Below are 27,010 nucleotides of genomic sequence, written 5' to 3' on the forward strand. Positions count from 1 at the left end.
AAACGCACAAATAACAAACGACTCCTACTCTAAAAAACATTAATATAACTATAACAAACAAAAAACGTATAATAAATAAAAAATATTTTATTATTAATAACCTATAGATTAAAGCTACTTTTAATATAAAAAATAATACTATTATAATAATAAAATATTTATAAAAAATTAAAGAAATTTTTAAATAAATTATATATTACTAATAGTAATATAATATTATATTAAGTATTTATAATCTCTTTAACTTACTATAATACCTCTATAATATCTTCCGCTTATTATAATACTCCTAGTATATATATAAGCAGCTGTAATAGCCTTTTAATATATAAAAATAGTAGTAAATACTTAATATTATCTTTAATTTAAATTATTACTCCTTCTTTATTATTAAACTTATAAACTTATAGTTATTTAAAGTTAAAGCTATTTTTATTTTTATTAACTAATACTTTTACTAATATTAATATATTTAATAATAAAAAAAAAATACTAATTTTATTAAGGCTAGTACTTTAAAAAAGCTTTAATAATAACAGTAGATTAAAAAAATTATTACCTAAGGAAAAGGCTATTATAATATAAATTATAATATTAAATATTATAATATTTAATAGTAAGGCTAAAAAAATATAAAGTTAAAGCCTTATATTATATTTTTTCACTAAGTACATAATACACTAGGGCGTTATACTATAATTTAGTATAGCTTACTAGGAACAGTAGTATAAGTGCATTAATTTTAGTATAGGCATAGGCTACTACTGTAAAAATAGAAATATACTACTGTAAAAATAGGAAGACTCTAAATAAATTTATTTCTTAATTTCTGGAAATTAGTATATTCTATAGTTGGTAGCTTACTCCTCCCGTAGAATATTTAATATTGACCAAATCCGTTCAAAACTATATTATTTGGCTATTAATAAGATGTATATGTATTATTCAATGCCATGTATCGAATAAATCACATTTTAGCTCGATTTTAATTCGGCTTCCTTCCTCTCGCGAATTGTATTAAGAATAACAATTCTTGCTAGAAACGTGGGCATAAAAGTCATCATAGCCTGTTGCAGCGCATGCGCCCAGTGGCCGGTTATAACCCCATGCCCGTGACCGGCCCGATCTAGCGCCGCTCGAGCCATTGTCTCGGCTGATGGCGTGAACACTGACGGAGACTCCCTATTATGCGATACACCAGTGACGTTACCAACGCGGATCCCCAAGCACTCAATGTCTGTTTTGCCCGAGAACGCATTTTCCAGGTCTATAGTACGCGTTAAAGTCATTAAAAATTGTTTGCTTGCGCTGTAAGAGGCAAGCAAGGGAAGCCCGGCGTCAGCCAGGGAGCTGATGTTCATGATCAAGGCAGGCGAATTTTGCGCCATATGCGGAAGAAGAACACGAATTAGATGCAGAGGAAACAATGCATTGACGGTGACGTTATCGGTAATGCGCTCCTCAGAACTGTCGCTCAGCGAGAGATAGACGGGATCCCTGGCGCCGCCACCCGCATTGTTGATCAGGACTGTGAGGTGCAAGTCTTGAAGCGCGTCTTTAATAGCATTGAAGTCTAGCGGGTGTTGCGACTCGTTCTCTCCGCCCTGCAGACAATTCACGCACTGCACTTTGCTGGCGTCTGCGACAAGAGTTCGAAAAGAAGTCTCCGGGTGTTTCTTTTGCAGCTCAGATTTCACCACGTCAAGCTTTGTCTGGTTGCGGCCGTGGAGAACCACATTGAAGCCCCGTAACGCGAGCTCTTCAGCAAAAGATCGGCCAATGCCATCTGATGCGCCAGTTACCAAGGCCCACGGAGGATTGCCATCGGTTGAAACATGTGCATATCGCTTCAGCTTTGAGGGAAGGATGTAGACCTTGACGGCGGAGAGGACATTGATAGCGAGGGCCGCAACCGTAACTGCGCCGATGGACGCAAAGATGCGGGAAGAGGACATCTTGGGCAATGAAGTAATATAAATAACTGAGCAGCTTAAAGGAAACGCAGGATTCTGGGCATAGATAGGTGGAATGTATATATGCCCAGAACCAAGGCTATGCGATTTTGGAACCTGGATCGTAGAGATCAACTTCCTCTACGTCTGTCACTTTGTCAGAGAAGACGGAAAACAAAGGGCGGGGTGAGCGGAAAACATACCATGTAGGTAGCCTGTTAGATCTTAGCCCTCTCATCTCGCAATCATGTAGCTTATGGACCGTAGGTAATTACTAAGCGCCGGCTATAAATGCCGGTTCGTTATCCGTACATCCGCCTTCAATGACCAAAATCAAAAAACTGCGCCGACCATGTCATCGAGTCTACTATTTCCGCCGGCCAGTAGCAATTTGTTGGTGCCAGGCCGCCCAGCATGGGTAAATGTTGCCCGTAATCGCTGGTATAAGGTAAAGTCGACACTGTATTTGGATGAGATATATGGCTCTGAAATCCTGGAGAGTTGTCAAATGATTTCTCAGCCTCTTGAATACTTCTCGGAGTGCCATTGCTGGCATCTTCTGCAAAAGATTTAGCACTTCAAATATATCGACATTATCCGGCGCTATACTCACTAAACCTCACCCCGCAGTCTTTCAAAGCTTTCATCATATCTCGCGCGATCCTCGCTCCTGGTGACTTTATACTGAGGGCATCGAAGACTTTGAGACATGTTTCTGCGTCGTCAGATAGCCCGGCAGTATCAAATTCGGACGACAATTCAAGCGTTGCTTCGGCAAACATGCTAGATACTAGCAAGATAGAGCTAGCGCATACTAAGCATGATATCATCTGCCACCATGGGAATCCATGAACCAGTTCCTCTTTGCTGGAGATCCCATGTAGCAACCGTGCAGTCTCCCGTGCTTCCGAAATGCATGCTTTCTCGTACGAGCGTATCAGCGGCCAATCTAGCTGGCTAATGGTGGCAGTTGGATCGGCCAGGTGCATCAGAAGCGGGTGACACAAATACGGGCGGTAGATGAGAGCCCTGAGATGGTGATACTTTATGGCCAGCATGTTTCGCTATCAAAGATTAGAAATTGAGACTGCGAGAGTGTCTGGAGTTCTATCATAGAGGTAAAAGAACTTGCCTGTCTCTTGAAAGTTTGTAGTTGCTCAAATGTATGACCTAGATCAAAACGAAGAGCTCTCGGGAGGGCTAATTTCCATTCCACAAGTTGTCGATCGAGGTCTTTCGTAGTGAGCAAATCTTCCGAGGCGAAATGGCTTCTCCTAGGACGATATAGGCTGCGGAGAACTCGCCCGACAATTCCCGAGAAGGCAATTACTTCGAGGAAATAGTCTCCCGACGATGCATCACTGTTGTCTCTCTCTTCGATGAGTTCGCCTGCCCAATCGATCTCGGTGTCACTGGCTCTTGTGGGTAATGGGACGTTGAAATCATCATCATGGATCGCTGGGGGGCGACCAAGCTGTAATGAAAGAAGTCGATCTAATACATAGATGGAATACCACACGCGGCGCCGTTTTTCGGTCTCTGGGGAATGACCGGGTTTTATATGGTCTACTTCCTCGTTTTCTATGTGCAGCCCAATGCTTTGAGCTACACGAACTGCTTGGCCAAGTACTGTCCAACAACTATGACTGTTAATACATCTTTGTGTTATCTGACGAACGCATTGAACCTACCTTTCTGTCTTGCACACAACCAGGAGGTAGAAGCATCTCGCCAAAAGAAGTACGACGTGACCGAGTGATCGTTCCATGTTGGAAGTTGGCGCTAGAGTTAAAGCGTATGAGTAAAGTTTCTCGTGCAGCATACCTACGGTTTCGTCCTTGCCAGGCAAGGTTTTATAATAAGCCCCAATAGCGCAAATTGTATCTGCAAGGTTAGAATAAGAGCAAGAAAGATTTGTGGACACATAACTAACATGATAGCGCTGTCTCGAAGATACTCTTGCAGCTCTGAGCCTGGGGAGTGTCATGACTTTCTAGCGCCTTATAATTTTGTATGAAAGGCGACTCGGGAATAAAAGGGTAAGCAATATGGATGGTGGTAAAAAAAGCATTGATATAATGCTTAGCTTCCTCAAAGACAGGTAGTAGGATGATGGGACAAGAGGGCCTATTAGACGGTAATAAGCTCTCGCCTTGATCGTAGCTCTCAAAATCATTTTGTGTCATCGCGGTCCCATCTTGGGTTTGCAGAATTTTTTTCACGAGATTAACAAAGCGAATATCGCTAACCTCGCCCAAATAGCCTGGAGACCGATCACTATGGCTGGAAGGTGATCTGCTACGAGACTCGCTAGCCACTGCCTGCGGTAAAACTTCAGCCTTGGTGCTAGAGATGGCGTTGTCAAGCTGCGATTTGACACTTGCGTTCTTCAGAAGGACCGCTTCTTGTTCCGGACCAGATGGTAGGAGAGAAATAACATGATCCAGTAATCTCTCTTGTAGTTGTATTGCATCACATAAGTCCGGTAGCCTCTCGGAAATGCTATGGTTGAAGCGGTCGTCTGTTCCAGTCCGCAATCGAGGGCGCTGCAAGCGGTAAACGCAGGTATACCCGTAGCCCTGACATCTACTGCATGCCGGCCGTTGTCCGTCACACTATAAAAACATTAACAGCCATGGAAGTTAGGCCGCTGCACTGGGACTGTTTACCTTTGATTTCATGGACCTGCATTTCTGACAGGCTTTGGCAACCCGCTTCCGCTTGTGTTCGATATCCATGCCTCACGGTTTCGTCGCTTTCCCTTCAACGCAGTATCCTTGGGAGGGTAGGGGTTTCGCCTCTGCTGATCGGAAATGTCGGAATAAAAAAATTCGGGCATAGGCCTGAACAACGCTCCCAACGGGCGTGCTATATCTCACAAATCTTCATCAATGAATTGCGAGCAGAAGTTTATAACGGATATGTATGTTGCAATTTTTTAAATCGCTTGATGTCCAGCCACAATGGTCATGTGCTTCCGACCAATATAAATGGATTCGCTTGAGCAGACTTGTCCTAAGCGGAAATACCGGCAAAAGCCATCGCATGTGAACACTATTAGGGGAAGGCTGGCGTCAAAGCGTAGCTAGATCATTCGGTCTTTAACGTCATCGCCACACCACGGCCTGGAGCGCAAATTCAAGAAAATGCTATGTAAAATATACCAGGTTCCATTGGTAACTTTATTCGCATGGTAGTAAATTGCAATGCTACCATAAGTAATGGGATGACATGAAGTCAGAGAATGTTGCACAGGCTACGGGATACTACACTGGCGAAATGACGCATGCATTAAGAAAATCTGTACGAGCAAATACAGTCTATGAGTCTTTACCAGGTAGGAGCAGTTAAGCATAATCAGCCGTCCATGATTCAATAGACGACATTACGTACTACTTCCAATTCGAAGTTCAATTTCCTCCATTAACCGAAGATTTCGCAAATACCCTGACTGCCTTCTCATGCCTTCAATCGACGATAGCGACTACGACTGAGATGAAATACACCTAATTAAAGTCATGGCGCAGCTGAGGGTCTTCTGGGGAATATACAGAACGGAGAGAGCAGTAAAGATAACTAAATACCTTCGACACTCGGCGCCCTTTCTTATTAGCTAAAGGATAAGCCTGGAATGAGAGGGACTTTAATAGTTTCCCTAGAGGAAGTATCATCTGCGCCGCCATATTACGCGCTGAGCTTAAGCTTCGCCTCAGAGGATATACATTGCCGACTACCCCACCAAACACCTCCACTCAGGCATCCTAACTGCGATCAACAAAATACATACATGACTGCCATGCCCCTGATATTACAGATGACACAATTGCTAAATAAATCGTTCAAGAGATAGGTGATGGTGTCATAATGATACCAAGATCCCCATTCTTGTTGCATATGGAATTGAAATTGAGTTATGACATCTTCATTAGCTACTCTTATCAGGCGGTCAAAGTAGCGTTCTTGTCGATTCATCTAAGAAGCTGAGGCCTAACCTGTATATCCGGTATAGCCGACAGCTATGTCACAAATGCACAACAGAGGTCACAGGTAAAACTTCATAGCTTATTTAGAAAAGGGTAGAGTTCGTTCTCAATCACCTACGAAATCAATTGTTACAGCAAATCACAAAATCTCGTTTTTGCGTTACTGCAGATACCATCGCCTTGAATATTTCAGCCACTTTAACCTGCCACTGCAACGATGAAGTTAGCACTACAAATAGACGACGAAAATGGTCCGTCTTCTTTCCGTCCAGGCGATCCGCTGCGAGGAATATTAGAGATACGGGGATGTTCTTTTAAAAGTCTCTTTAGGATCAAAGCAAGATTTTTTGGTGAGTAATGTAGTGCAGACTGAAGATATAAGAGTCTTGGCTCAGAATCATTACCCTCACAGGTAGATTGACCGTCAAAGTCTATCCTGATGTCAACACGTATTGTACCAATGAGTATAATCATATAGTGGGTGCATCATCAAACTATCCTCTATGTTGCTAACTCACCATTTAGCTGTTTGAACAATCCGAGGACCTCAAAATCTTGCAATCAGCATCTGTCAATGATGATGTCGGCAACTGCGTCTTTCTGTGCCCCATAGAATTCACGTTTCCGCTTACCCTTAATTGTGCGTGCGAGAACTCCTGCCAGCTACCGTCATCAGTATCGGCCAATGATGGGAAACTCCAGATAAAATCGACCTATTGGTTATCTGCTACAGTGGAGCGACGTATCGTCGGGAAGATAACCCGAACTAATAGAGTCAGGCAGGAACTTCCTTTCAGCTGCAACCCTGTTGTCAATAACTTCGCAGCATCCTGTATTGTTGCACTTTCCGTCGACAAGCTAAGCCAAAACTTCGAAAGTGCCTCCCGAGAGCTTGTTGGATTTGGCCGTGCTGAATATCCACCTATATACTCTCCGTCCTTGCAGATGGAGGTAATTCTGCCAGAGCCACCAGTTCTAACTCGAGGACGGGGGACGCCGGTGAGATTGGTGCTCCATACCCCGCAAGAGTTAATGCAAGGGGCTCATATCTACGTCCGGAGTGTAGAAATACAAATGCAGGCGGCGATATCTGCTCTGTTACGATATACATGGAAAAGCATGGCAGATACGCGACTTGGCAATAATATAAAAGGGGCCGTGGCGATTAACTCGGAGCATTTTGAGCTGGACCTGGGAGCCTGGGGAATATTTGTTGTCATTCAGTCGCGGCCGTCATCGAATTCCTGCTTGCTAAAAGTTGGCTATGCCATCGAAGTTATAGTTGGCATATCTAATGGCGTGGAAGGCTCGATACAGGTACGTTCAAATGAATAGCGCAGTGGTTAATGATTCTAACAACGCATGGTGTTGAATAGTACTTGAAGGCGTCCTTGGACGTCCTTGTGATGGATCCTCCTCCAATATATCGAGCCGAGGCGTACAATATAACATGAAATAAGCGATTCAATCGAGCGTTGCGTTGTCTATCAATATCATGCATACAAACTTGTCGCGCGAATTGGTGAGCCCAGTAAGCATTGTGGTTCAATGTGCAGCATTCCAACAAAGGGAAAGCTGGTTTTAGAGGATCTGATGTTAGGTTATACATTCCAATAGCCCCCGTTTAGCCATTAGAACTTTCTTGTAGAATTTTCTTGTGTATTTGGTGCCTAGTGTGGTCCATTTTCGACGATATGTTCGTAAGTAGTCTGCCATTGGAAGCTGTCTCCGATATAACGTTGTGTCCGCCTATGAATACTATAAAACCAAGGTAGAAATATTGTTAGACGACAACAAAAGGCACGGTAAATGAAAAGGCAGGTATAACTGGTGGATAACACCAGGATAAGGCAGCTACTGCTGATTAAACAGCAGGATTGAGTCTAGTTGCTCCGGCGCCATTTAAAGAAGAGGAGGTTTGGCTACCCATATCTCAGCAAATCATGAAAGTTAATTTCAGGGAAGCTATCGTCGGTTTCTTCAACGAGTAGATAAAGAAGAGACGAATGGTTAGTAGAGATATCCCTATCTCTATTAAACCAAATACAGACAAAGTATATTATATGTTCATGAGTCGCTTCATTTTCGAATGACCTGCAGACAGTGGCCGAGTGATTGGGTTGCGGCAAGCGTCTACACGAGGAACAATACTTTAACACAATCCGGAACGGTACTAAACTGGCACGTAGATAGAGGACAGAAGCTCACTGCTTCAAGATCCGTGATTAACACATACACAAGCTGAGTTGGCTATGCTTAATAGTTAAATAGAGCTATTCAGCAGGTTGATCGTGAATGCAGTATGCACTACACGGTAAAGGTAGTCCCGCCATAACCTACTTGTAGAGTTCTGGAAGACTGGCAAACAAGTCCAGCTCGAAAGGACTTCTTGTTTCATCGCTGGACAATTCGAACCATTTACCGTAAAGGCCCTGTGAAACTTTCGTGGGAACTAGTTTGTCAACCACAATAGCCAAATCCTCCGCCAACGCTTTTGGTCTGGGTCCAAAGCCACATCGAATGCTTCTTTTGGTGGCCTCCAACCCTTGTCTTGCAAACACGCCAATTCTTGCCGAGAGGTTGTCGACATAGCTCTCCATCTCTGGCTTGGTATCAAAAGCGCGATGAACCCATCCCCATTCCGCAGCTAATCGACCATCTGCGCCTTTTCCTGCTAGCAGAAACTCTGCTGCCCGACCAAGTCCAATTAGGCGGGTGAGATATTGTATTCCTCCTATCCATGTGTAAGGCCGATAGCTACCTCGGAGGCACCCATTAGCGCACCGGGGCTGGCAAAACGCATGTCCATTTGGACAAGCAGCTCGTTTCCAGCACCCTCTGCACGTCCGCTGACTTCACCAATTAAGATCGTCGGCACGGTGGAAAGCAGGGTAGTAATATTGTTATAAGCCTCCTGAACTTCGGTAAAAGACAAGGGCGGTTTTGATGGATGGTCTTTGGAAAGTATATGAAGGTCAAGGTGAGAGAGAGAGAATTCTGGGTCAGCACTGGAGAAGATGACAACTTTTGGCGCGAATTCAGAGGCATGGTTCTTCTGAAGTTTGAGAAGCAGAGTCCTGAAGTCGAAAATGACATCTGCGTCGACAACATTAATTGGAGGATGGCTAATTAAGACGCGTGTGACATTGCCGGTGGTCTGAAAGGTAAAATGTTTTATAGTCCCTCGGCGAACCAATAACATTTGGCCGAGTGCTTGCAGTTGAGCTAGCAAAAAGGCCTGGGAAGCGTTAACTCTACATGTATAGTAAATTCACGTAATGGTTTTGTCCTCACAAAGAGAAAACAGCAGGCTAAAAAACTCTCGTGGGTGAAACTTCATTACTGAAGGTTCAAACAAAGCACCTGGATAAAAAAAGTGCTCTTCGAACTGGATACACTTCATGTCCAAAGAGACATAGTGGGAAGCGACGAACAAGGAATTCATACTCGCTACATTAAAAAGGTGCTAGGTACGCTTGCAGTACATAGGAATGTAAATATATCCAACAAAACGCGCTGGAAATATTATTGGGTTTGTGTGATGCTTTCGGCTGCACAGCGCCCGAGACGAGACAAGCGACGGAACCTCAAAGACCTACACACACCTCCTCTCCAATCTCCGAACTTTCCCACAATCTCATACCCCACGATATGTTAGTAGCAACCCTAAGTGGGAATATAGGCTTATTTGGATTTCATCTGAAATGGCGGTATGATTGGATTTGCGGCTCCCAGGCATAGTTACTTTGAGTATAAAGAACCGACTCCTATACTTTTACTACACAATGAGTAGCGTTAAGTAAAGTGATATTAACCTGAAGCCTCTTACTACATTATGCCAGCAGGCTTGTGACCCATATCTCGAAATGTAGTACTATGTCAGTTAGTTTGGTATTTTCAAGCCTTTTAGCTGCTACATACTTGCTGTTCAATGGTAAATAGAGACGGAGCACTATATCCCGATGCTAACCATTGACCACTCGAATCTCTTGACAGTACTACTGTCTACGAGACACTAAAACAAGGCACCTTTTGTTTAGTAACATTTTCGAAGGCTTTAGGTCCGACTATTTTCACTCGGTCTGATACTAGTGAAAGGCTAGCAGCTTGAGGAATGTGAAACAGATGAAAATTGCATTATGCAATACAGCTACAGAGAAATTACGGTCCGCTATCCAATATCAGCTCAGGGTTAGGATCGCCCAGATAAAGCAAGCTCATCTAGGTGGACCCAATATCATGCTGTTTGATCAAGGGCATCTTGTTCGATCAGGCTCATCTAGTAGGATTAAGAGCATCCGGCCTGACTAAGGCCATTCTGTTTCATTAAGGTCATCCCGTCTACCTAGTCAGCGTGGAATAAATTGACCATAGCAAAGACAAGGGATAGATACAGAACACACGGGAAGACGTAGAGAGGAAAGTAGGCAAGCCACAATAGAATATATGCCCCTTTTGAGTATTTGCCGGGCTCTCATCAATTTATTAGCTATGACTATATATTAACTCTAAGTTCTGCATTGTTGTAAGCTTATGCATAACTTTTTAACAAATCCTCAGTGGTCATTTTATCCCCATTCTGAGACTCAAATACTTAAGCTACCGGCTTGAACAATAGCTTACGCAGTGGCGTATTGACATACTATAGGGTTTCAGCTGATGCGGCTAATCTCAGTAAGACAAGTCTGTCTCGAGGGCTACATACCTTTTGTATCTAGAATTATTATAAAAGTAAATAGCTTCCAATATTAAACTTCTCTGCTACTCTCACTAAACAAATATTCCGAGTTACTTTCCCCTTTCCCCCCCTGCGAATTGTTATCTTCAACTGTGGCAAGATTTGATAGCTATGTTCTAGGGCGAGATCTGAACGCATCTATTAGGTACGTAAAGCTTTCAAGATGGGACGCAGGTAAAGCCGCTACTCAATCTCGTTAGGCTAGATTCACTACATCTTTTATTTAGTATGCATAATGGCTACACACTAAATCCGAAAATACCAATGTCGTCCGACATGAAAATCGCCGAAATTGGAACAGGGACAGGGTTAGTTCTCTCATCATTGCATGACTATATCAATCATTAACTTTGAAAGTATCTGGCTTTTGGGTGTGGCGTCTCAATGCGCTCCAACTGTGCAATTGGATGGCTTTGATATATGAGATAACCAATTTCCTTACGCTTTATATTTTTATTACTTAGGGGTTCTAATTAATAAGTAAATACAACCTATGGAGTTACTCATTTAAGTTCCTTTGGCTACAGGTTCCCATGGTCATGAATTTAACGTCCTACAGTCATAATTACTTAGGGTACAATAGTAGTTATAATTGAAGGGAAAAATATAACTTGTAATATAAAATATTATAATGAAAATACGAAGGCTCAAAAGAACTCTTTTTAATAAGTAGAGAGGTTATATTTATTATCAAGAGGGTCAGTAAAGCTGCAATAGCTTGGTCAGAGGAAGGCTACGCCCCAGCCTTTGGTTTTAATAAGTATAAGACCAAACTCGAGCTATTCCATCTCCAGAAGCTGTAGCAAATATTCGAGATAAATTCCCCACCGCAATTTGAATAACACTATTTTCATGTCCAGTCAATGATATATGAGGTCTCCCACTTTCAGAATCCCAAAAAATAACAGACCGATCTTTAGAACAAGAGAGAATCCAGTGACCATCTGAAGTCATTTTGCAGTATAATACAAAATCCTAGAGTTTATAATTAGCCTGGACTCTGTTATACATACAAGGAAAGTAATATAAAAGAAACTTACTCTATGAAGCTCCAAGCGTTTTGTAAGCTGTGTTGAAATCTCCGTTGCATTATTCGAATAGCCAGAGAAATCAATTGCCCAGGTTGTGATCGTGTTGTCCAATGAGGCGCACATAATTGTTTGACCATCTGGAGAAAATGCAGTACAATAAATACTGTCCTTATTGCCAGAAAACTTCTGCAGCATTGTGCCAGTCTTCATACTCCACAAATATGTGGACTTATCAAGAGATCCAACAGCAATAAACTGACAATCAGGAGAGATGGCAACACAAGTGACACCATCTGGAAGAGATAAAACCATGATCTCCTTTGATTTAGTATCATTTCGGAGATCCCACACTCGTACAGTCCGATCACCTGATCCAGAAACAATAGTATGATTATCGGAAGCAACAGCAAGAGTGTATACATCTTCTTGGTGCCCCTCAAAAACTTTGGCCACGTTACTGGGGCCCTGAAGCTTCCAAACCTATATTTCATATAATGTCAGACTGATATACTACTTATCTAAGTAAATTAACGAAAATAATGTACTTACTGTAACAAGCTTATCTTCTGACCCTGCGATTAGATATTTCCCATCGTTGGTAAAGCGAACGCATCGACAATAAAGTTCATCATTAGATAAATTATGCACATTTATGTTGAAATGACATTTCTTTTCTCCCGTGCGAATGTTGAAAACTTGAGCTGATTGGTTGCATCCCGTTGCGACCAGGTTGTCGTCTGCGCTGATGTCAACAGAGCATACTACTTTTTGGTGATCAAATGAACAAATCAAATTAACATCTAAAGTAGACGTTAATTTCTCGTTAACTAAAATAGAAAAAGCTTTCTGCTGCTGTGCAAGTTCTCTCGACTCTGCAAGAGCTGTCGTTATTTGGTCCGAATCCAGTGTCAAGGATATTTTATGCTTTATCATGTCTTGCTGCTTCTGAGCGGGAGCCCCAGGTTGGATGTTTATGCTTTGTCGTAAAAGCCCGCCATCGGAAGAACTAGGGTATACCTGGTTCATTACTATTTCAGGCTCGAATGTTTTTCGTACCCTGGGGGGTACCAATATGCTTCCTTCTTCATGATACATGCGCTTGTGAGCATTCAAATCTCTAGGCCGCTGAAAACCGATTTTGCCTCGGGAGCAATTTGGCATATTACAGAACAGCCGCTTCACGTGCAGCTTTTCATGTGATGCCCTGAGAGCCTCAGTAGCAAATCCAAGAGACGTCGTTGTGCAGGCTATGAATCGACAGCGGAAGGAGCATTGCAGGTATTGCTTTCGAAAAACATCCAGTTCGTTTTTGGAGATTTCATCGTTGGCAAAAGATTCCCTTAGTAGCTCGCTTACAGTATCACCAAATCGCACCAATAAGGCACTAAGAAGCGTAGGATCGCGCTCTACGGTAAGATCTTCAAACTCTACAAGAGGCAACAGTTAGCTAGTTTTCTCTTAAATATTCGAAAGTGTCAATAAGCACAGAGATAAAAGGTGAAAGAATAGAGCATGAGGGATCCACACTTGCCTTGGCCGTTGCTCGCAGACCTGCTCGCGCAGTCTCTTCGAAATTCGACAATAGAAGCGCAGAGTGAATATACTGTTAGATGGGACAATGCCTCAAGCCGAACGTCAGTTGATATCACGGTGCTGGACGTAGTAGCTTGGCTTGTGGCGCTCGATTTCATTTTTGAGTATAAACCGTCATGGAGTGTTTTCAAAGAGCTCAAAGCCTGCCCCAATCCTGACTCCGGGGGTAAAGTTCCCACATTTGCGTATTCCAAGACGTGGTCAAGCCAAAAGTGTATTGCGTATGGCAAAAGCGCATGTGCACCACTAAGAATGTGAAAAAGCTGATTAAGCCGAGGAAGCTCTGGATCGAGAAGAAAAAGGCTATCCTTGATTACGGTCACACAAGCGAATGCAATGAGCTCTTCCCAGGTAGCGGAGTTAACACGCCGTGTTAACAAGTCTCTTTGCAGAAATCTTTTGCAATTTTAGTCAACTTTCTCCATGCCAAACGCCAATTTTGGGGTACTCACTCCTGTGCAGTAAAGTGTATCAGTGCAATGCTACCATCTGGAAGCTCTTCCACGAGCGGCTTGCATTTATCGATAGCGCTTTTATCCAAGGCGTTCCACTTGTCTATCACCGGTGTTTCAGGAGTGATTCCCACTCCATGGAGAACTTCATGATGCTTAAGGGGGCGCTTGGCGAACACGAGCCACGCTAGTATCCTCATCACTTTGTGCATCTTGCCATCGCCAGATTCTGGGCAGATGGTTTCTAGGATCCTAGAATACAATTCGGGAAGCTCTCTCGGCATGATCGTGATAGCATTGTGAAGTTCTTTCACACTATCCACGTCTGAGAGGGAATCAAGGACTAATCTTGCCCAGAGAAACATGCCTTTGAAACATTAGCTTTCACTTCGAGCTTGGTGGATTGTAATTTCAGCCACGTACCATCTGCCTTGTCGATAATAATCCTCACAATCTCCTCGGCGAAGTTCTCTCCGATGTGAAACGATTCTTTTTCGTCTACTAGATCTCGTAGCCGGCTCTCCACAAATGCCTGAATTGTTTGATTCACAGAATCTTTTTCACTGGATAAGGAGATTATACTGACATTTCTCTGCTTCTTGTGCAATGTACGGGATATTTCAGGCATATCACGACTGCATATTAATAACTTGCAGTTCCTACCCCCCGGCTTCACAGAAACTAGTTGGAGGAGATCGTCGATGATGTACTTTTGCTCTTTTGGATCACACTCATCGAGATCATCGATGAGAATGCGGCAGGCCGGAATTCCATAGAGCAAGCCTTGCTTATCTTCAGAGCCCACGAGCATAGCCCGAAGAACTTTAAGAGATGGTTCACGGTGCTTCTCAACAAATCTTGTAAAGGCCATGGTGGTAAGATCAGGGTTAGTGTCTATGATATTCAAGACTAACATCTTCAATATTTTCGATGATGTATCAGCCTGGTGGTGCTTGCAGAAATAAAACAGAGTTGGAATGTCGCCTTCTTCCAGTGAGTTGAGGAGGCTGGCACATATTACGGTCTTGCCTAGCTCTTGTAGTCAATAATTGAGATATCTTAGTAATAGTCATGAGTTATAATGTGCTCACCTGCACCCGGCTTGCCATGAAGCCAGAGCACTGGCATTTTAGAATCGTTCTTCAGCCAAGATATTACTTGGATGTGCTTCAATAACCAATCGCAACTCCCAGGCAGGCAGTCTCTCAGCACCCTCTCGCGATTATCATCCTGTGAAACCTGGTCTAGAGTAAGCCAGGCAATGACAGATTGTCGCTGCCTGTCACTCCTCTCCTTCTCCCTTATAGCTACCTGTGATGCTAGCTTTTCTCTCCAGAGCTTGGCTTCGATTATATCGATAGTTGCTGCTTCTTGATCTATTGCCTCGCTATGTCTAGTCATAGCTGCCAGGATAGAGTTGAACCGGATGTCGAAGTTGGCCCAAGTGGTCATAAAGAAAAACCGCCATGCTAGCTGAAGGATAAGCGAAAGGGAATGAACGAAAGGGAAGGATTACTAGTTACTCACATCGTCTTCTGACGAACTTGTAAGCTCTGCGGTGGAACTCTAGTATATCGACATAATATAGGGATAGTTTAGAAAGGAGTGTCGGGTTATTTTTGAATGCGTCACCCAAGTTATTCAAGCGAGGAAGAGTCTCAGCAATGCGTCCATATGCATCGATTAGCTTGTCAAACGAATCTAAATAGTCTGATGTAATCTTTTTCGAGTCAGCAGTGGTATACCGCAAGTATTTGTTTATAAATAATTTTGTCTTACTTGTAGCATCAGCTTGATAGGCGCCTACTCTCGTTTTCGTTAGCTCCTCTGAGGATTTAAGTAGAAATATCATCTTCTCACCCATATCCAAGGCAAATAAGGGCTTAAGCCATTGCTAAGCGTATCAATAACCCCCGAATAACGTTCTAATCCCTGTAAGAAGGGGTATAATTTCCGTAGGTTTCGATTCTCCCGCCTCTGTTGGAGTTCTTTTTGGATGTTGACCAATGAGTCAATCACATCCTGTACGCTCATTGTATTCTCAATTTGTCTCTGATCGTCTGAGCTCAGGGAATCTCGGAGCCGTTCAACAGCTTCTTTGATGCCTAAAGCTGCTGCTAAAGGCGCACCACTCCCATCACTGGCCATAATTCAGAAGCTTTAGGGTACACCCAGTCCAGTCTGTGATGTGAGCGAGAAACTCCACTAGTCTAGGCTGTATTTGTGAATGGACGATGAGGAAGGTGATCAAGAAATTTACGACAGCAATGATTGTAAATGTAGCTGGGCTGTAGGTGGCTGTGTATGCGGCTCGCTATATGTAGGTGGCTGTGTAGGTGGCTGTGTATCTGTATATGTGGCATTGCTCTTTCCAGTCAGCTCGAGTAGGTAGATAGGGCCAGGCTTAGGCTAGACGTAGAATCCCCTCATTCCCACTCCCAACCCACTGGATGATCCGGGTTCACGCAAATCGCATACCTATACTTTTCTCTAGGGCCGATTGTATGGATTGGTAAAATTCTTTCTGATGGACGCCGCATCTCATGGAAGATGGAAGATACGCATCGATCGAAACGGCGGCGACTTGACAGCCCTGACAGCGCGGAGATCGCGAAAACGAAACTCGAGAGCTCATCGGATCCTTCGTATTCGTTGGACGTAAGAACAGAGGCCGATTGCGATTTCGACAGTATCAACAGTGATTCTAGGGAGGTGAATAGCGAGGATGATGGGATTTTGCTAGCGGGACATGAAGATGTGGCCGCTGGAAGTATAGTTTGCTATGGAATGGTGAGATATCCACTCTTTTGGCTCTAGATTTCACTACTAAGTTTAAGCTTACCGTGCTTTCATATTTTAGCTCGAGAACCTGCCGATTACTTCAATAGAAACCGCAGATGTGGTTGACAACCCTACCTATGTTCTTGCCTCCCTCAGCCAGAGCGGAATCGTCCAACGAAAGTCAGACGGGGCCTGCGTAGGCAAGCTCGATGATAAAGGCGCGGAGTGCCTATTCAAGCTCGGTGCCGAATCGCACGTAAACATCCAGCTGATGCTGAAGACGGTTGCTACCCGGAGTTGCCCAGGACGAACAGCCAGGGCAGTGGCCCTGGCCGCTGCTATATTATACGGGCCTGAGGAATTGGGCGATGACATTGGGGATTTTCTGGATCGCTGCAAATATTATCTTCAGGATCCGTTCAACTGCGAGCGCAACGTACCTTATAAGAACCCCCACTGTCTGGATGGATTATTTGAAGCCCCGAGGATGACATCAGAGCTGCACGGTCCCGAACTAGGCCACGAAAAAACATCTACGCCGTCCAATTTTCTCGAGGCACTCCAGACCGAAGATGCCTTACCTGAGTGGTCGCAACCATCTGGATTAAAAACAGAGCTTTGTCGGTGGGTCTTAACCTGTTATGGTTTCTTATTACCTTGTTGATCTCGAAATCCCTTCAGGACTTACTTAGTTGTTCCTTAGGCACCAGAAACAAGCCCTGTGGTTCTTCTTGATGCGCGAAAGTACATCTGCTTCGAAGCATGTCTGGCAGGCAAAGCTTGAGGAAGATGGCTCATTGACGTAAGTCGATCTTCTCCAATCGATTCTATTTTGTATTCACCCTGCTGGCGTATTTAGTTATACCAATAACATCACCGGACTTCATCAAGACGTTCCGCCACCCGCCTGGAACGGAGGCATTCTTGCTGACGAAATGGGCCTCGGCAAGACCCTACAAATGATATCCCTCATCATAGCCGATAAAGCGCTCAGGAAAGAACCAAGAACACCTCACAACAGCTTAACCACTGCAGCGCACAAGGCGACGCTTGTTGTGGTGCCTTTACCTTGTAAGTCGTAAAGGACCTTTGTTAGAAGACTCGATGCTAATTCTGGCGCTAGTGATCAGTGTCTGGGAATATCAACTAACCAAGTAAATCTCAATCAATTCCTACATGGCTTAACTACCCTCTGACTTCTGGTATCTAGCCATTTGCATCCCTCCACCCTTACTTATGTGAAGCACCATGGTAAGGATAGGCTTATTGATGGGATGGCCTATGACGTGGTTCTCACTACCTACCAAACTGTTCTATCAGAATGGAAGAAATATTCTGCCCGCGAGGGAAGCCTCTTTGGACATCGATGGCGCAGAATCATCCTTGACGAAGGTTGTCGAGTTCTTAACTCTCTGCAGTCTCTTTTAAATATTCATCACTCATAGCTGACCAAGTTGTTCCAGCACACATTATTCGAAACAGGACATTGACTTCGTCGGCCATCTCAGCACTTAAGGCCGTCTCTCGGTGGGCTGTCACAGGCACGCCAATACAAAACAGCTTCGCGGATATCGGTGGACTGCTAAGATTTCTCCATTTCCCACCTTACGATAATGCGAATATTTTTGATAAGGATATTGTTGAATATTTTCGACGGGAGGACGTAACAGAAGGTGTTAGGCGTCTGAAGTCACTTTGTCAGCCAATCATGATCCGCCGTCCCAACAGTGTCATTGTACTTCCGACGCGACGAGATGTTATCAAAGTGATACACTTCTCTTCCAAAGAAAAGCAGAAGTATGATGAAATAGAGAATGCCTTTCAAGACGTTTCGGAAGAAATGAACATGGGGCTCTCTGAGACGCGGTCATGGATAACTACGATCCAGCTGATCAATAAGCTTCGGTTGTTTTGCAACCTAGGCCTATGTTCGAGATCCTCCGCTCTCATCACTGGTCAACAGACAGTTGCGATCACACCCGAAACTAACAACTCAGTTAAAACAGTGGTTGCTTCAGAGTTGGCGTTGGGGGTTGTGAATTGCAAGGACTGTCGCAAAGCTATCGACATTTCGAACATAGCAACTACCGCTGGCAATTCGCCATATGTGTACTACTCTGAGTGCCGCGAAGTTTATTGCAAGAGTTGCGTGGTGTTTAACGACGTTCTACCAATCACCGGATGCCTTTGCAGAAAGGTACCCTCTTGTAGGCTACGCCCCTTTTCCCTGGAACTGATCCGGCAAGTCAGGGACGGAGAGTTTCCCTTAGATAATGGTTTTTCCACGGCGGAAATGTCCAGCAAAGTTTCCGCTCTAGTCCAGGAGGTATTAAAATGCCTACCTGAGAAAAGGTGAGTTTCTATACACTATAAGGATAAAACAATTAGGCATGATGAGGCTGATCGAGAAAAACATCATTCTTAGCGTTGTATTTTCTTTCTGGACAACTAGCCTCTCTATGGTCCAACAAGCGCTTACTGCAGTTAACATCCGCTGTTTACAAATTGATGGGTCCGACTCAACCTCAACTAGGGACAAGTCGATTCAGAAATTCAAAGAAGATGGGGATATTAAGGTTCTGTTAACCACTATTTCGTGTGGAGGTGTTGGGTGGGTTTAATTTTATTGGTACATTCTTTATATGAAAAACTAACAAATGCCAGGCTTGATTTAACAAATGCATCCCGTGTCCACTTACTCGAGCCTCAGTGGAATCCCGCCGTCGAAGAGCAGGCATTAGCAAGGGTTTATAGAATGGGTCAATGCCGCCCAGTAGTTACCACTCGCTACATTATGAAGGATTCTATTGAAGAAGTTTGTTGCCCTCACAATATCTAATACATTATATTAGCCAATATGCCACAGCTAGTGATTTATTGCTAACTTCTTAATGCAGTCTGTTGCTACAGCGAAGGGAAAGAAGCAACTCCTCAGTGAGCTGTTATTACAAAAATAAGTAAATCTCAATTTTGAAACTAACAGGGGTAATAAATCATTTTCTTCTGGGTTAAATTATAGAATTTCTGTTTTTATTTTTCAATAGATACTATATAGTTAATAAAGGTTGTACGGTCCTTTATGTAAGTTCCATTTAGTTTGAATTGACAATGGTTCTATATTGAATATCCAATAACCTCGATGACAACAGACATGCATGCCTCAGCAACGATTAAGGAAAAGAAAATTAGATACATGGTTATAGCTAGAAAGTAGAGACAATAGCCTAGAGCAATGCATTCATTACTTACTTAACTCGTCTTGCAGTCTAGCGATCAAGTTCCGATATTCAGAATTCCCATACAAACAATGACAGTTGATCTTTTCTTCGCGATATATTAAAGGCTTTTATAAAAACAACATCCTATCTTATTTTAAACTCCGAAGACAGAGAAAAATCTCTTGATGATACAAATGAAATTGAGAACGTTACATTTAGCATAACGCCGGTTCATCTTTTATTTCTCACTTCGCCTATGGCTACGATACAATCCCACTATAAATTGTGAGACGCATGGTCAAGCGACATCGAGCATCTAACAGGGAGCCTAGAGAGAGAAACCATTGACCTAATCGTTGAAATCACGAGCATTTATATCACCAAAGAGCTAATTAATGCTCGCTGGCAATCCTATGCTTACCGATAATATCTAGAATTTAAGCAATGTAAATGCAGCAACTTTATCCTCGCGACAACGCTGGTTCTTTCTTCCCATGATTATCAGTCGCCAGTAGCTAAGCGCAATGTAGAAGGAAGACATATGGCAAACTTCTTGGCTGTCCTGAGCTTACAAGTTCCCCTCCGTTGAAACAACTTTAGTTCCAATAGATAGATGGGTTGGAGCTATGGAATGTAAGAATGACTATTGATCGGGGAAAATTAGTCTAGGAACCGCCCATATAAATAAAAATAAGCACACTGTGCTGCGTTAGTTTTTCTTTTTGTAAAAAGTAGTGAAGGATGGGATGCAACTGTAGAGGATGTAATAGAGTGGCTTGACCCAGAGATGAAGTACCAGCCGGAGACAGAAGTCAATCGCCTAAGAGACTTTGTCACTGATTTATATACATTGAATAAGTAGCACGGCGCGTTTGAGATGTACATTCACAATGAAAAGTCAATGTGCAAATCATCTGTCTTTTCCAAAATGTCGATTCTCGTAATAGCTCCATCTACGTCTCTGTGTATTTATTCGCGCTTTCAATTTAGCATCTACCAATCTCCAACGAAGCCTGAGAAATTTTGAACGGCCTAGTTCATATCAATGAACTATCACATTGGTTGGAAGGCGGGAAATTCTATTTAAGAGAGGTATCAATAGAGTTATTCCGCTGTTCAATTGAGTAACTAGAGAGTGAGAAGTCAGCAATATGACGTTGTAACATATAACTCAGGGTATGCGATGTCTGTATTGGATGTCAGCAGAAGCGTACTAGTAACTGAACGTGCAGCATTGGGTGTGGCCCCACTGCCCAGGAGTAAATGGAACAGTTCAGGATGTAAATTACTATATAACCACTACTATAGTGAGATAGCCGTTTCATTGGAAATATATTGAGCTATTCCTGTATATTCCCAATTTTTAAAATAAGCGTTACCCCCATCTGGACAGGTAGTATTATTCCCAGCTCCATTGCAGGTCGCAAACATGCCGACCAGACTTCCCGTAAATGGACCTGTGTTTCCACTTAGTAGTGATCCCGAGGCAGCACCCACCATGATTCTTTTATGTGGTTCTGACCATGGCATAGCTGAAAACGTGAAATGAGTTGTATTATGTGCCTGAATCTCGAGACGCAAAGGACCGTTTCCCCAATGATCTGGCAGTCTTGTCAATGAGTAGTCCACAGTGGAACCTCCACTGACAGCTCGGAAGCGAAGAAAGAGACTCGGCTTGGCGGTATCATCATTTTGAAGAAGGACAAGACCCAGATCAACGTGATTAAATTGGGTGAGGAACATGGTAACACCAGCCTCCTGATCGATTTCCTTAGGGGAGAAAGATAGATCAACACTAGCGTCAAAAATGGTATGTGTTTGTCGTCTGCCGATGAAAGAGAGACCACGTCGGCCACTCAATGAAAGGTCTGCCTCTGAATTTGAGGCAGTAATGACGCCGGTCAAATTGCTTCGACTTGGTACTATCCGCAGGCCATTGTTCGAGGTGGTGATGGTATCCTGACGTGGGACACGCCAATATACAAGATTGGGTGGGATTGTGCTATTTAGACGGAATTGATATCGATCAGGGTCATCATTGAAAGGCCCCGTTCCAGGAATATCGCGATTTCGCGGTGGCAAGCGCCATCCGTTCATTTTCCCCTTTACGCGTTGCAATATTGGCCATTCATCCTTGTTCCACGTTGCTGGGAAGAGTACTGCCTCTCGTCCCATAGGATAGATGCTCCAGTCTGGACCAGAACGTGTGGAGAGGCACATTCCCCACCAATTGCCCTCTTGGTCTTGGAAGAGGTCTCCATGGCCGACAGTCTGGAAATAGTCGTCCGTACCTCGAGCAGTGAGGATAGGGTTATTAACGTAGCTGTCATATGGACCATTGATATTCCGTGACCGTGCGATTGTAATGGAATGATTGAGCTCCGTACCACCTTCTGCGATCATGAGGTAATACCAATCATCCTTCTTATAAAGGTGAGGTCCTTCAGGATATGTTCCACCGGTGCCGTTCCAAACGCTTAGAGGCGGTTGACTCAAATCACCCGTCTCGAGGTCAATCTCCTGGAGAGTGATTCCTGTCATTACCGAGTAGACTTTACCATCGTCATCCCAGAACAAGTCGGGATCGATATTCGAAGGCTTGAATCGTACCGGATCGCTCCAGGCAACATTGCTGTAAGGATCTGAGCTCTTGAAAATAACGCCAATGTTGCCCTCCGGTGCATTCAAGTACTGGCAAATGACAAAAAATTCACCGTCGTGGTGTCGAATCGTCGCTGCGTACATACCGTTTTGCTGATCCGGGGTGCCCCAACTGGCGCCGGGAAGCTGGCTTTCACGATTCCAGGCATGACTTATTAGCTTCCAGTCGACCAAATCTTTGGAAGCATAGATAGGGAGCCCAGGGAAAGATATGAAAGTCGATGTAACACAGTAGAATGTATCATCAACAACAGTGCATGAGGGATCGGAATGCCAGCCGGCGAGGACGGGATTAAAATAAGTAGAATTGCGTGCTGTTGTCTGTGCAATTGAGCCAAATAGCATAAGACAGCAACCCCAGTATCTCATTGCTTTGATGTGGTGTAGAAACATGTTTGTAGAATGCCTTGAGTAGATATATACATAATGCGACCCTCAATAACTCATCAGTTTTGGGGCACTATCTGACCCTTATAAACGCATGGAGAAAGACATCGAAAGACATGCTTTCGATCTAAAACTCCGAAAGAATATTCCGAAGACGAGTTTAGGCTCTTATATAGGGACGATCCGGATGAAATAATAAACCAATAGGAAAGATAACAGCTATTCTATGGCTACATCGCGCAAGCAAGAAGCATCTAATTGAGCAACTGTGGTGTAATTGTTAAAGAGCGATCGATCGGCAATTAATCTTCAATCTATTTTCCCCTCATTCTGCACACCACCAATACATCAAGGTAGAAAACAAGAAAGTCAATCACAAATTAATTGCCTAGATATTGTACAAATTTATTTACTCAGGTTAATATTACTGAATACGCGAAAATTTCTAGTTCATTACACATCAGCTGTTTTACATAAGATATACTGCCTGTTGCTTTTAATAGATTATCTTGGCAGCTGCCTAAAGTCACGATATATTCTGTAATTCTGCATCCTAATACTCTGTCACAATTCTATACTTTCCACCCAATCCAAAGGTCAAGCGTATCAAAGGTGCCAATTAAAAATCATACAATTAGCTACCTATATAATAAGCATAAAGTCCAATCTATAAAATTGGTCACTGTTCGTTTATTGAAATCCTGAAGGAGTGATTAATACGTCGGGGCTTTCTTGTCTGCTAAATAGTGACAGTCCCTGCTGCTAATGCGGGGTTTCCAGAACTGCCACGAAGGCAAGAGGGGACACGTATTACAAAAACTGTCCATTTCTAATTATTTACGATCAACACTTCCTACCTGCATTTTATTCTGGATATCCAACTATGCCTACTTATTCCCTGGGCCCTGGTGGCATCACCACTAAATTTCGCTCCAAGTCAAAATCCCAGAGAAAAAGGTGGCGAGAAAAACCGCAGCAGCCAAAAGAGTACTCTACAACATTGGTACCACATGATGTTGCAGCGTGGAAAGCCGCCCTGGAGGCCGCGATAGATCCCAATACGATATGGACGGAGCAAGACTTGAAGCAGGAATGGCTCGAGAATAAGTACAGATGGTATAGCTGGAATACTCCAATCCATCTGACCCTATTTTTGGAAGATTATGCTTCTGCCGAACTCCTCTTAAATTCCGGCGCTAATATCAATTTGTATAACGCGTTGGGTAGAACTGCGTTAATGGAAGCGGTTCACAACCATCAGTACAAAACAGTGGACTTCTTGATTGACCATGGCGCTGATCTGAACGCTCCAGTTGTCGATGCAACATTCCAAGAGACAACTTACTGGGACACTCATGAAAAAGTGGAAGTGAATACTCTTCCAATTTCCGAAGCCATACGTTTTGCGGATGTGCGCATGGTACAGAAACTGGCTGAAGCTGGCGCTGATGTGAATTGTGCTTCAAGAGAAGGTTGGGTGCCTTTGGATATTGCGTTGCTAGACAAACAGGGTCCTACGATAGCTGTACTTCTCAAGCACGGCGGCCACTTTTCTAGTATATCCAGCCATGAGTCGCATTTTCGTAACGAGCTCCGTGTCATGGCCCGCAAGTTGTTCTGTTCATCGACTCATCGGGAGCTATTCCCTTCTCAGGACCTGCTGGAGGTGTACTGGTGGATTATTTCGACGCCGGACATCCAGGAAATCCTATGTGATCGGGACATGGACATATCCCTGACGAGTGGCCGACTGATCAAGAGCTTTTTTAACGCGCTATGTGAAGTTGGCCAGGTAGAGGATCTCCAAGCCAAAGAAAAGCCTTTCTGCTCGCAATGCGTTGCATTTCAATCATGGGCCTGTCCAACATACGAGACACGATCCGAAGGTCACGATACTGCCGTATATGGTGACTGTTCTGTGTTTCAGCTTTATTCTCTACGGGATCATTTGGAAGAGTCAGCTCGTCTTGGCTGTCCACTTTGCAGTATGATAGCCGATGGTATTGATAAGCAAGAGAGCTATCAACGCCGTTGGCTGGGAGAGAAGGGTGACACAGAGATCGAGAAATTTAATACGGAAGTGGTCGGAGCAGTAACTCTTGAGCTTATCCGCCCAGGAAGTTCATTTTACATGGTGCGCATATTAATGGGCTCTTCTCTCAACTTTGTTCTTCATTTAACCCATTTAGACGGTGAGGAATCCCAGATTGCTTCTGACGACATGTTTATGTGACTGGATTAACAATTTATTATGGAGCAGAGGATACAATCTTGAACACATGCCACTATAACGGCAGGACGACTGAGACAAGTTCACCGGAAGCGTTTAAACTGGCTAAACATTGGCTTGACAAATGCGAGCGATCACATACCACATGCAAGAAGTTTTGCAGTGGGGAGATGCCTCTACCAACCCGTGTCATTGATGTAGGAGATAAGACAAGAGCTCCATTTCTATTCAGAAGCCAAGGCATGACAGGCAGATACTGCGCTCTTTCTTATTGCTGGGGAAAAGCCACAGCCAACTCGGGTTTCTACAAGACAACGAAAGCAAATTTATTGAGCCACGAAAATGCTATGCCCCTCCACGAATTACCTGCAACATTGCGAGATGCCATTGTTGTTGCTCGCGACCTAGGGTTCCAGTATATCTGGATCGACGCCATCTGCATCGTTCAGGACGATGGAGTGGAGTGGGCCCACGAGGTTGCGAATATGCAGCACGTTTATGCTGGCGCATTCTTCACAATTTCGACTGTGGCGTCGAGTAGCAGTGACGATGGCTTATTTCGACTTCGTGAGACTCGCAATTCAACTGCAGTACGCTTAACTTACAGAATACCCAAGGCATTCCGTGAATATGCGTGGCAAGCTGGATCCACTCCCCCCAAGATCCCTGACTCTCCCCTGTATCTCGTTGCGTGTCCCAACATCCTCCCTGCTATGGAACCCTCCATGTATGGACCCGTACACCAACGGGCATGGACTCTTCAAGAGCAAATGATGAGCACACGGATTTTGTACTATGGCCGCGGAATGCTCTGGTGGGAGTGTTTTGATCTCTACGCGTCCGAGGGTTATCCCGGACCATTACACTTGTCAGATTACGCGCCATGGGAAAGATCGGAGACAAAGAACGCTGTTCGAGGGGTGCTTACAGATCGATGGGGGGATACGGATGTGTTTAAGCATTGGCAGCAGTTAGTGTACGATTACACCGGCCGCACCATGACAGAGAGACGAGACCGGTTGACTGCCATTGTCGGGTTGGGTCATGCCATGGAACCATTTATGAAGAGCAAGTTTGTTGCCGGCGTATGGCCGGGCGATCGGCTTCTCGAGAGTCTCTGCTGGGAAGTTCGCGTCTACGAACACTCGATGCGCAATCCCCAATTTCCATCATGGTCTTGGGCCTCGGTGACTGCTTTCGTTCTTTATGACCTCGCAGGCCATCTAAAAGCATACGGAGCAATGCGCTGCATTGCCGATGTCGTGTCTTTTGATGCTAATATTTCTGACGAGGCGCAGGCGGCCGTGACGGGCTCCATTACCCTCAAGGGGACAGTCGGAAGACTAGCAAAGCCGGCGGAGTGGAATACGGACGAAGGAATTTTGGATCCGTATCGCCAGGACTGCATGGCTGACCCAATCGATCAATGCTGGTATATTGATGTCCTTGAATCTGATATGTGGACCCCGACGCGATTCGTCCGGCTACTGTTGCACCAAGTGAACATTGAAACAAAGACTTTTAGGCGGATCGGGATTGGCCTTGGAGATAGTGAGGGTTGCTCTGAAATTATAGAGAATGAGGTAATCGTGCTCATTTAGTAAACTGTACGGAATATCCAACACTCTCATATGTAGTGACAGTATAAACTATGAACTAAGGATATTACATAGATATATTCCCCTACTACAAACCCTTTCAATCGCATGTAACGCTTGGATTTATTTTCCATGATCACTTTTTATTGTTCTCCTTGCGCCGAATACGTTCTCCTTATATTCCTACGGAGATCCCATTAGGTCGAGCCTAAGCAAAGCTCCGATGATAGGCCCAAATGTGGTTAACATTAGCGGAAACTTTCCCCCAGGTGATACGTAGGAGATCGCTGGTTGACAAGGCTGCGGACACTTCCGCACTTTTCCGGCTTCGGCCGCCCTTTGCCACATCTCACAATCTCGCTCCTCCGGTACATAAAATAATCACC

The 27,010-nt window shown here is 44.0% G+C and overlaps 7 protein-coding genes across 7 annotated transcripts; 3 read left to right on the plus strand and 4 right to left on the minus strand.

Annotated features, from left to right (window-relative positions):
- Positions 1–728: 728 nt before the first annotated feature.
- V8C40DRAFT_256773 (short chain dehydrogenase/reductase) lies at positions 729–2,511 on the minus strand. The gene is made up of 2 exons (XM_083218335.1): positions 2,228–2,511; positions 729–2,167 (listed from the first exon to the last, which is right to left on the minus strand). Exon 2 carries the CDS (start codon positions 1,953–1,955, stop codon positions 975–977), a length of 981 nt encoding a protein of 326 aa, XP_083068171.1. The 5' UTR covers positions 1,956–2,167; positions 2,228–2,511; the 3' UTR covers positions 729–974.
- V8C40DRAFT_277714 (Zn(II)2Cys6 transcription factor) lies at positions 2,273–4,690 on the minus strand (the record flags this gene model as incomplete). The annotated part of the gene is made up of 7 exons (XM_083220987.1): positions 2,273–2,511; positions 2,566–3,016; positions 3,085–3,152; positions 3,234–3,592; positions 3,644–3,836; positions 3,886–4,567; positions 4,622–4,690. The coding sequence occupies 7 exons, from the start codon at positions 4,688–4,690 to the stop codon at positions 2,273–2,275; spliced, it is 2,061 nt and encodes a 686-aa protein (XP_083068172.1).
- Positions 4,691–5,977: 1,287 nt separating this feature from the next.
- Positions 5,978–7,564, plus strand: V8C40DRAFT_119752 (uncharacterized protein). The gene is made up of 4 exons (XM_083210921.1): positions 5,978–6,285; positions 6,348–6,412; positions 6,461–7,252; positions 7,312–7,564. The coding sequence occupies exons 1-4, from the start codon at positions 6,153–6,155 to the stop codon at positions 7,387–7,389; spliced, it is 1,068 nt and encodes a 355-aa protein (XP_083068173.1). The 5' UTR covers positions 5,978–6,152; the 3' UTR covers positions 7,390–7,564.
- Positions 7,565–11,265: 3,701 nt separating this feature from the next.
- On the minus strand, positions 11,266–16,338 carry V8C40DRAFT_256786 (uncharacterized protein). The gene is made up of 11 exons (XM_083218336.1): positions 16,228–16,338; positions 15,610–16,097; positions 15,529–15,552; positions 15,277–15,469; positions 14,841–15,218; positions 14,173–14,778; positions 13,750–14,116; positions 13,236–13,693; positions 12,254–13,131; positions 11,714–12,184; positions 11,266–11,648 (listed from the first exon to the last, which is right to left on the minus strand). Exons 2-11 carry the CDS (start codon positions 15,895–15,897, stop codon positions 11,427–11,429), a joined length of 3,885 nt encoding a protein of 1,294 aa, XP_083068174.1. The 5' UTR covers positions 15,898–16,097; positions 16,228–16,338; the 3' UTR covers positions 11,266–11,426.
- On the plus strand, positions 16,300–19,369 carry V8C40DRAFT_277717 (uncharacterized protein; the record flags this gene model as incomplete). Its single annotated transcript, XM_083220988.1, has 7 exons — positions 16,300–16,539; positions 16,610–16,947; positions 17,234–17,332; positions 17,390–17,601; positions 17,994–18,882; positions 19,064–19,141; positions 19,195–19,369. 7 exons carry the CDS (start codon positions 16,300–16,302, stop codon positions 19,367–19,369), a joined length of 2,031 nt encoding a protein of 676 aa, XP_083068175.1.
- Positions 19,370–21,050: 1,681 nt separating this feature from the next.
- On the minus strand, positions 21,051–23,229 carry V8C40DRAFT_283359 (glycoside hydrolase family 43 protein; the record flags this gene model as incomplete). Its single annotated transcript, XM_083221930.1, has 1 exon — positions 21,051–23,229. The coding sequence occupies exon 1, from the start codon at positions 22,800–22,802 to the stop codon at positions 21,051–21,053; it is 1,752 nt and encodes a 583-aa protein (XP_083068176.1). The 5' UTR covers positions 22,803–23,229.
- A 155-nt stretch (positions 23,230–23,384) lies between these two features.
- Positions 23,385–26,878, plus strand: V8C40DRAFT_256793 (heterokaryon incompatibility domain-containing protein). The gene is made up of 2 exons (XM_083218337.1): positions 23,385–24,988; positions 25,057–26,878. The coding sequence occupies exons 1-2, from the start codon at positions 23,680–23,682 to the stop codon at positions 26,625–26,627; spliced, it is 2,880 nt and encodes a 959-aa protein (XP_083068177.1). The 5' UTR covers positions 23,385–23,679; the 3' UTR covers positions 26,628–26,878.
- Positions 26,879–27,010: the final 132 nt, after the last annotated feature.

The sequence above is a fragment of the Trichoderma camerunense genome (assembly GCF_050948025.1).
Source record: "Trichoderma camerunense strain CBS 138272 chromosome Unknown V8C40scaffold_23, whole genome shotgun sequence".
Classification (NCBI taxonomy): Eukaryota; Fungi; Ascomycota; class Sordariomycetes; order Hypocreales; family Hypocreaceae; genus Trichoderma; species Trichoderma camerunense.

Bases quoted from the DNA above. Each gene is read 5' to 3' on its own strand.
- V8C40DRAFT_256773 (XM_083218335.1), bottom strand. From the start codon at position 1,955: ATGTCCTCTTCCCGCATCTTTGCGTCCATCGGCGCAGTTACGGTTGCG.
- V8C40DRAFT_256793 (XM_083218337.1), top strand. From the start codon at position 23,680: ATGCCTACTTATTCCCTGGGCCCTGGTGGCATCACCACTAAATTTCGC. The intron at 24,989-25,056 runs GTGAGGAATCCC...ATTATGGAGCAG, and splicing joins TCATTTAACCCATTTAGACG to AGGATACAATCTTGAACACA.
- V8C40DRAFT_119752 (XM_083210921.1), top strand. From the start codon at position 6,153: ATGAAGTTAGCACTACAAATAGACGACGAAAATGGTCCGTCTTCTTTC. The intron at 6,286-6,347 runs GTGAGTAATGTA...TTACCCTCACAG, and splicing joins GATCAAAGCAAGATTTTTTG to GTAGATTGACCGTCAAAGTC. The intron at 6,413-6,460 runs GTGGGTGCATCA...CTCACCATTTAG, and splicing joins CCAATGAGTATAATCATATA to CTGTTTGAACAATCCGAGGA.
- V8C40DRAFT_256786 (XM_083218336.1), bottom strand. From the start codon at position 15,897: ATGGCCAGTGATGGGAGTGGTGCGCCTTTAGCAGCAGCTTTAGGCATC. The intron at 15,470-15,528 runs GTAAGACAAAAT...GACTCGAAAAAG, and splicing joins CTATCAAGCTGATGCTACAA to ATTACATCAGACTATTTAGA. The intron at 14,779-14,840 runs GTGAGCACATTA...TACAAGAGCTAG, and splicing joins TCATGGCAAGCCGGGTGCAG to GCAAGACCGTAATATGTGCC.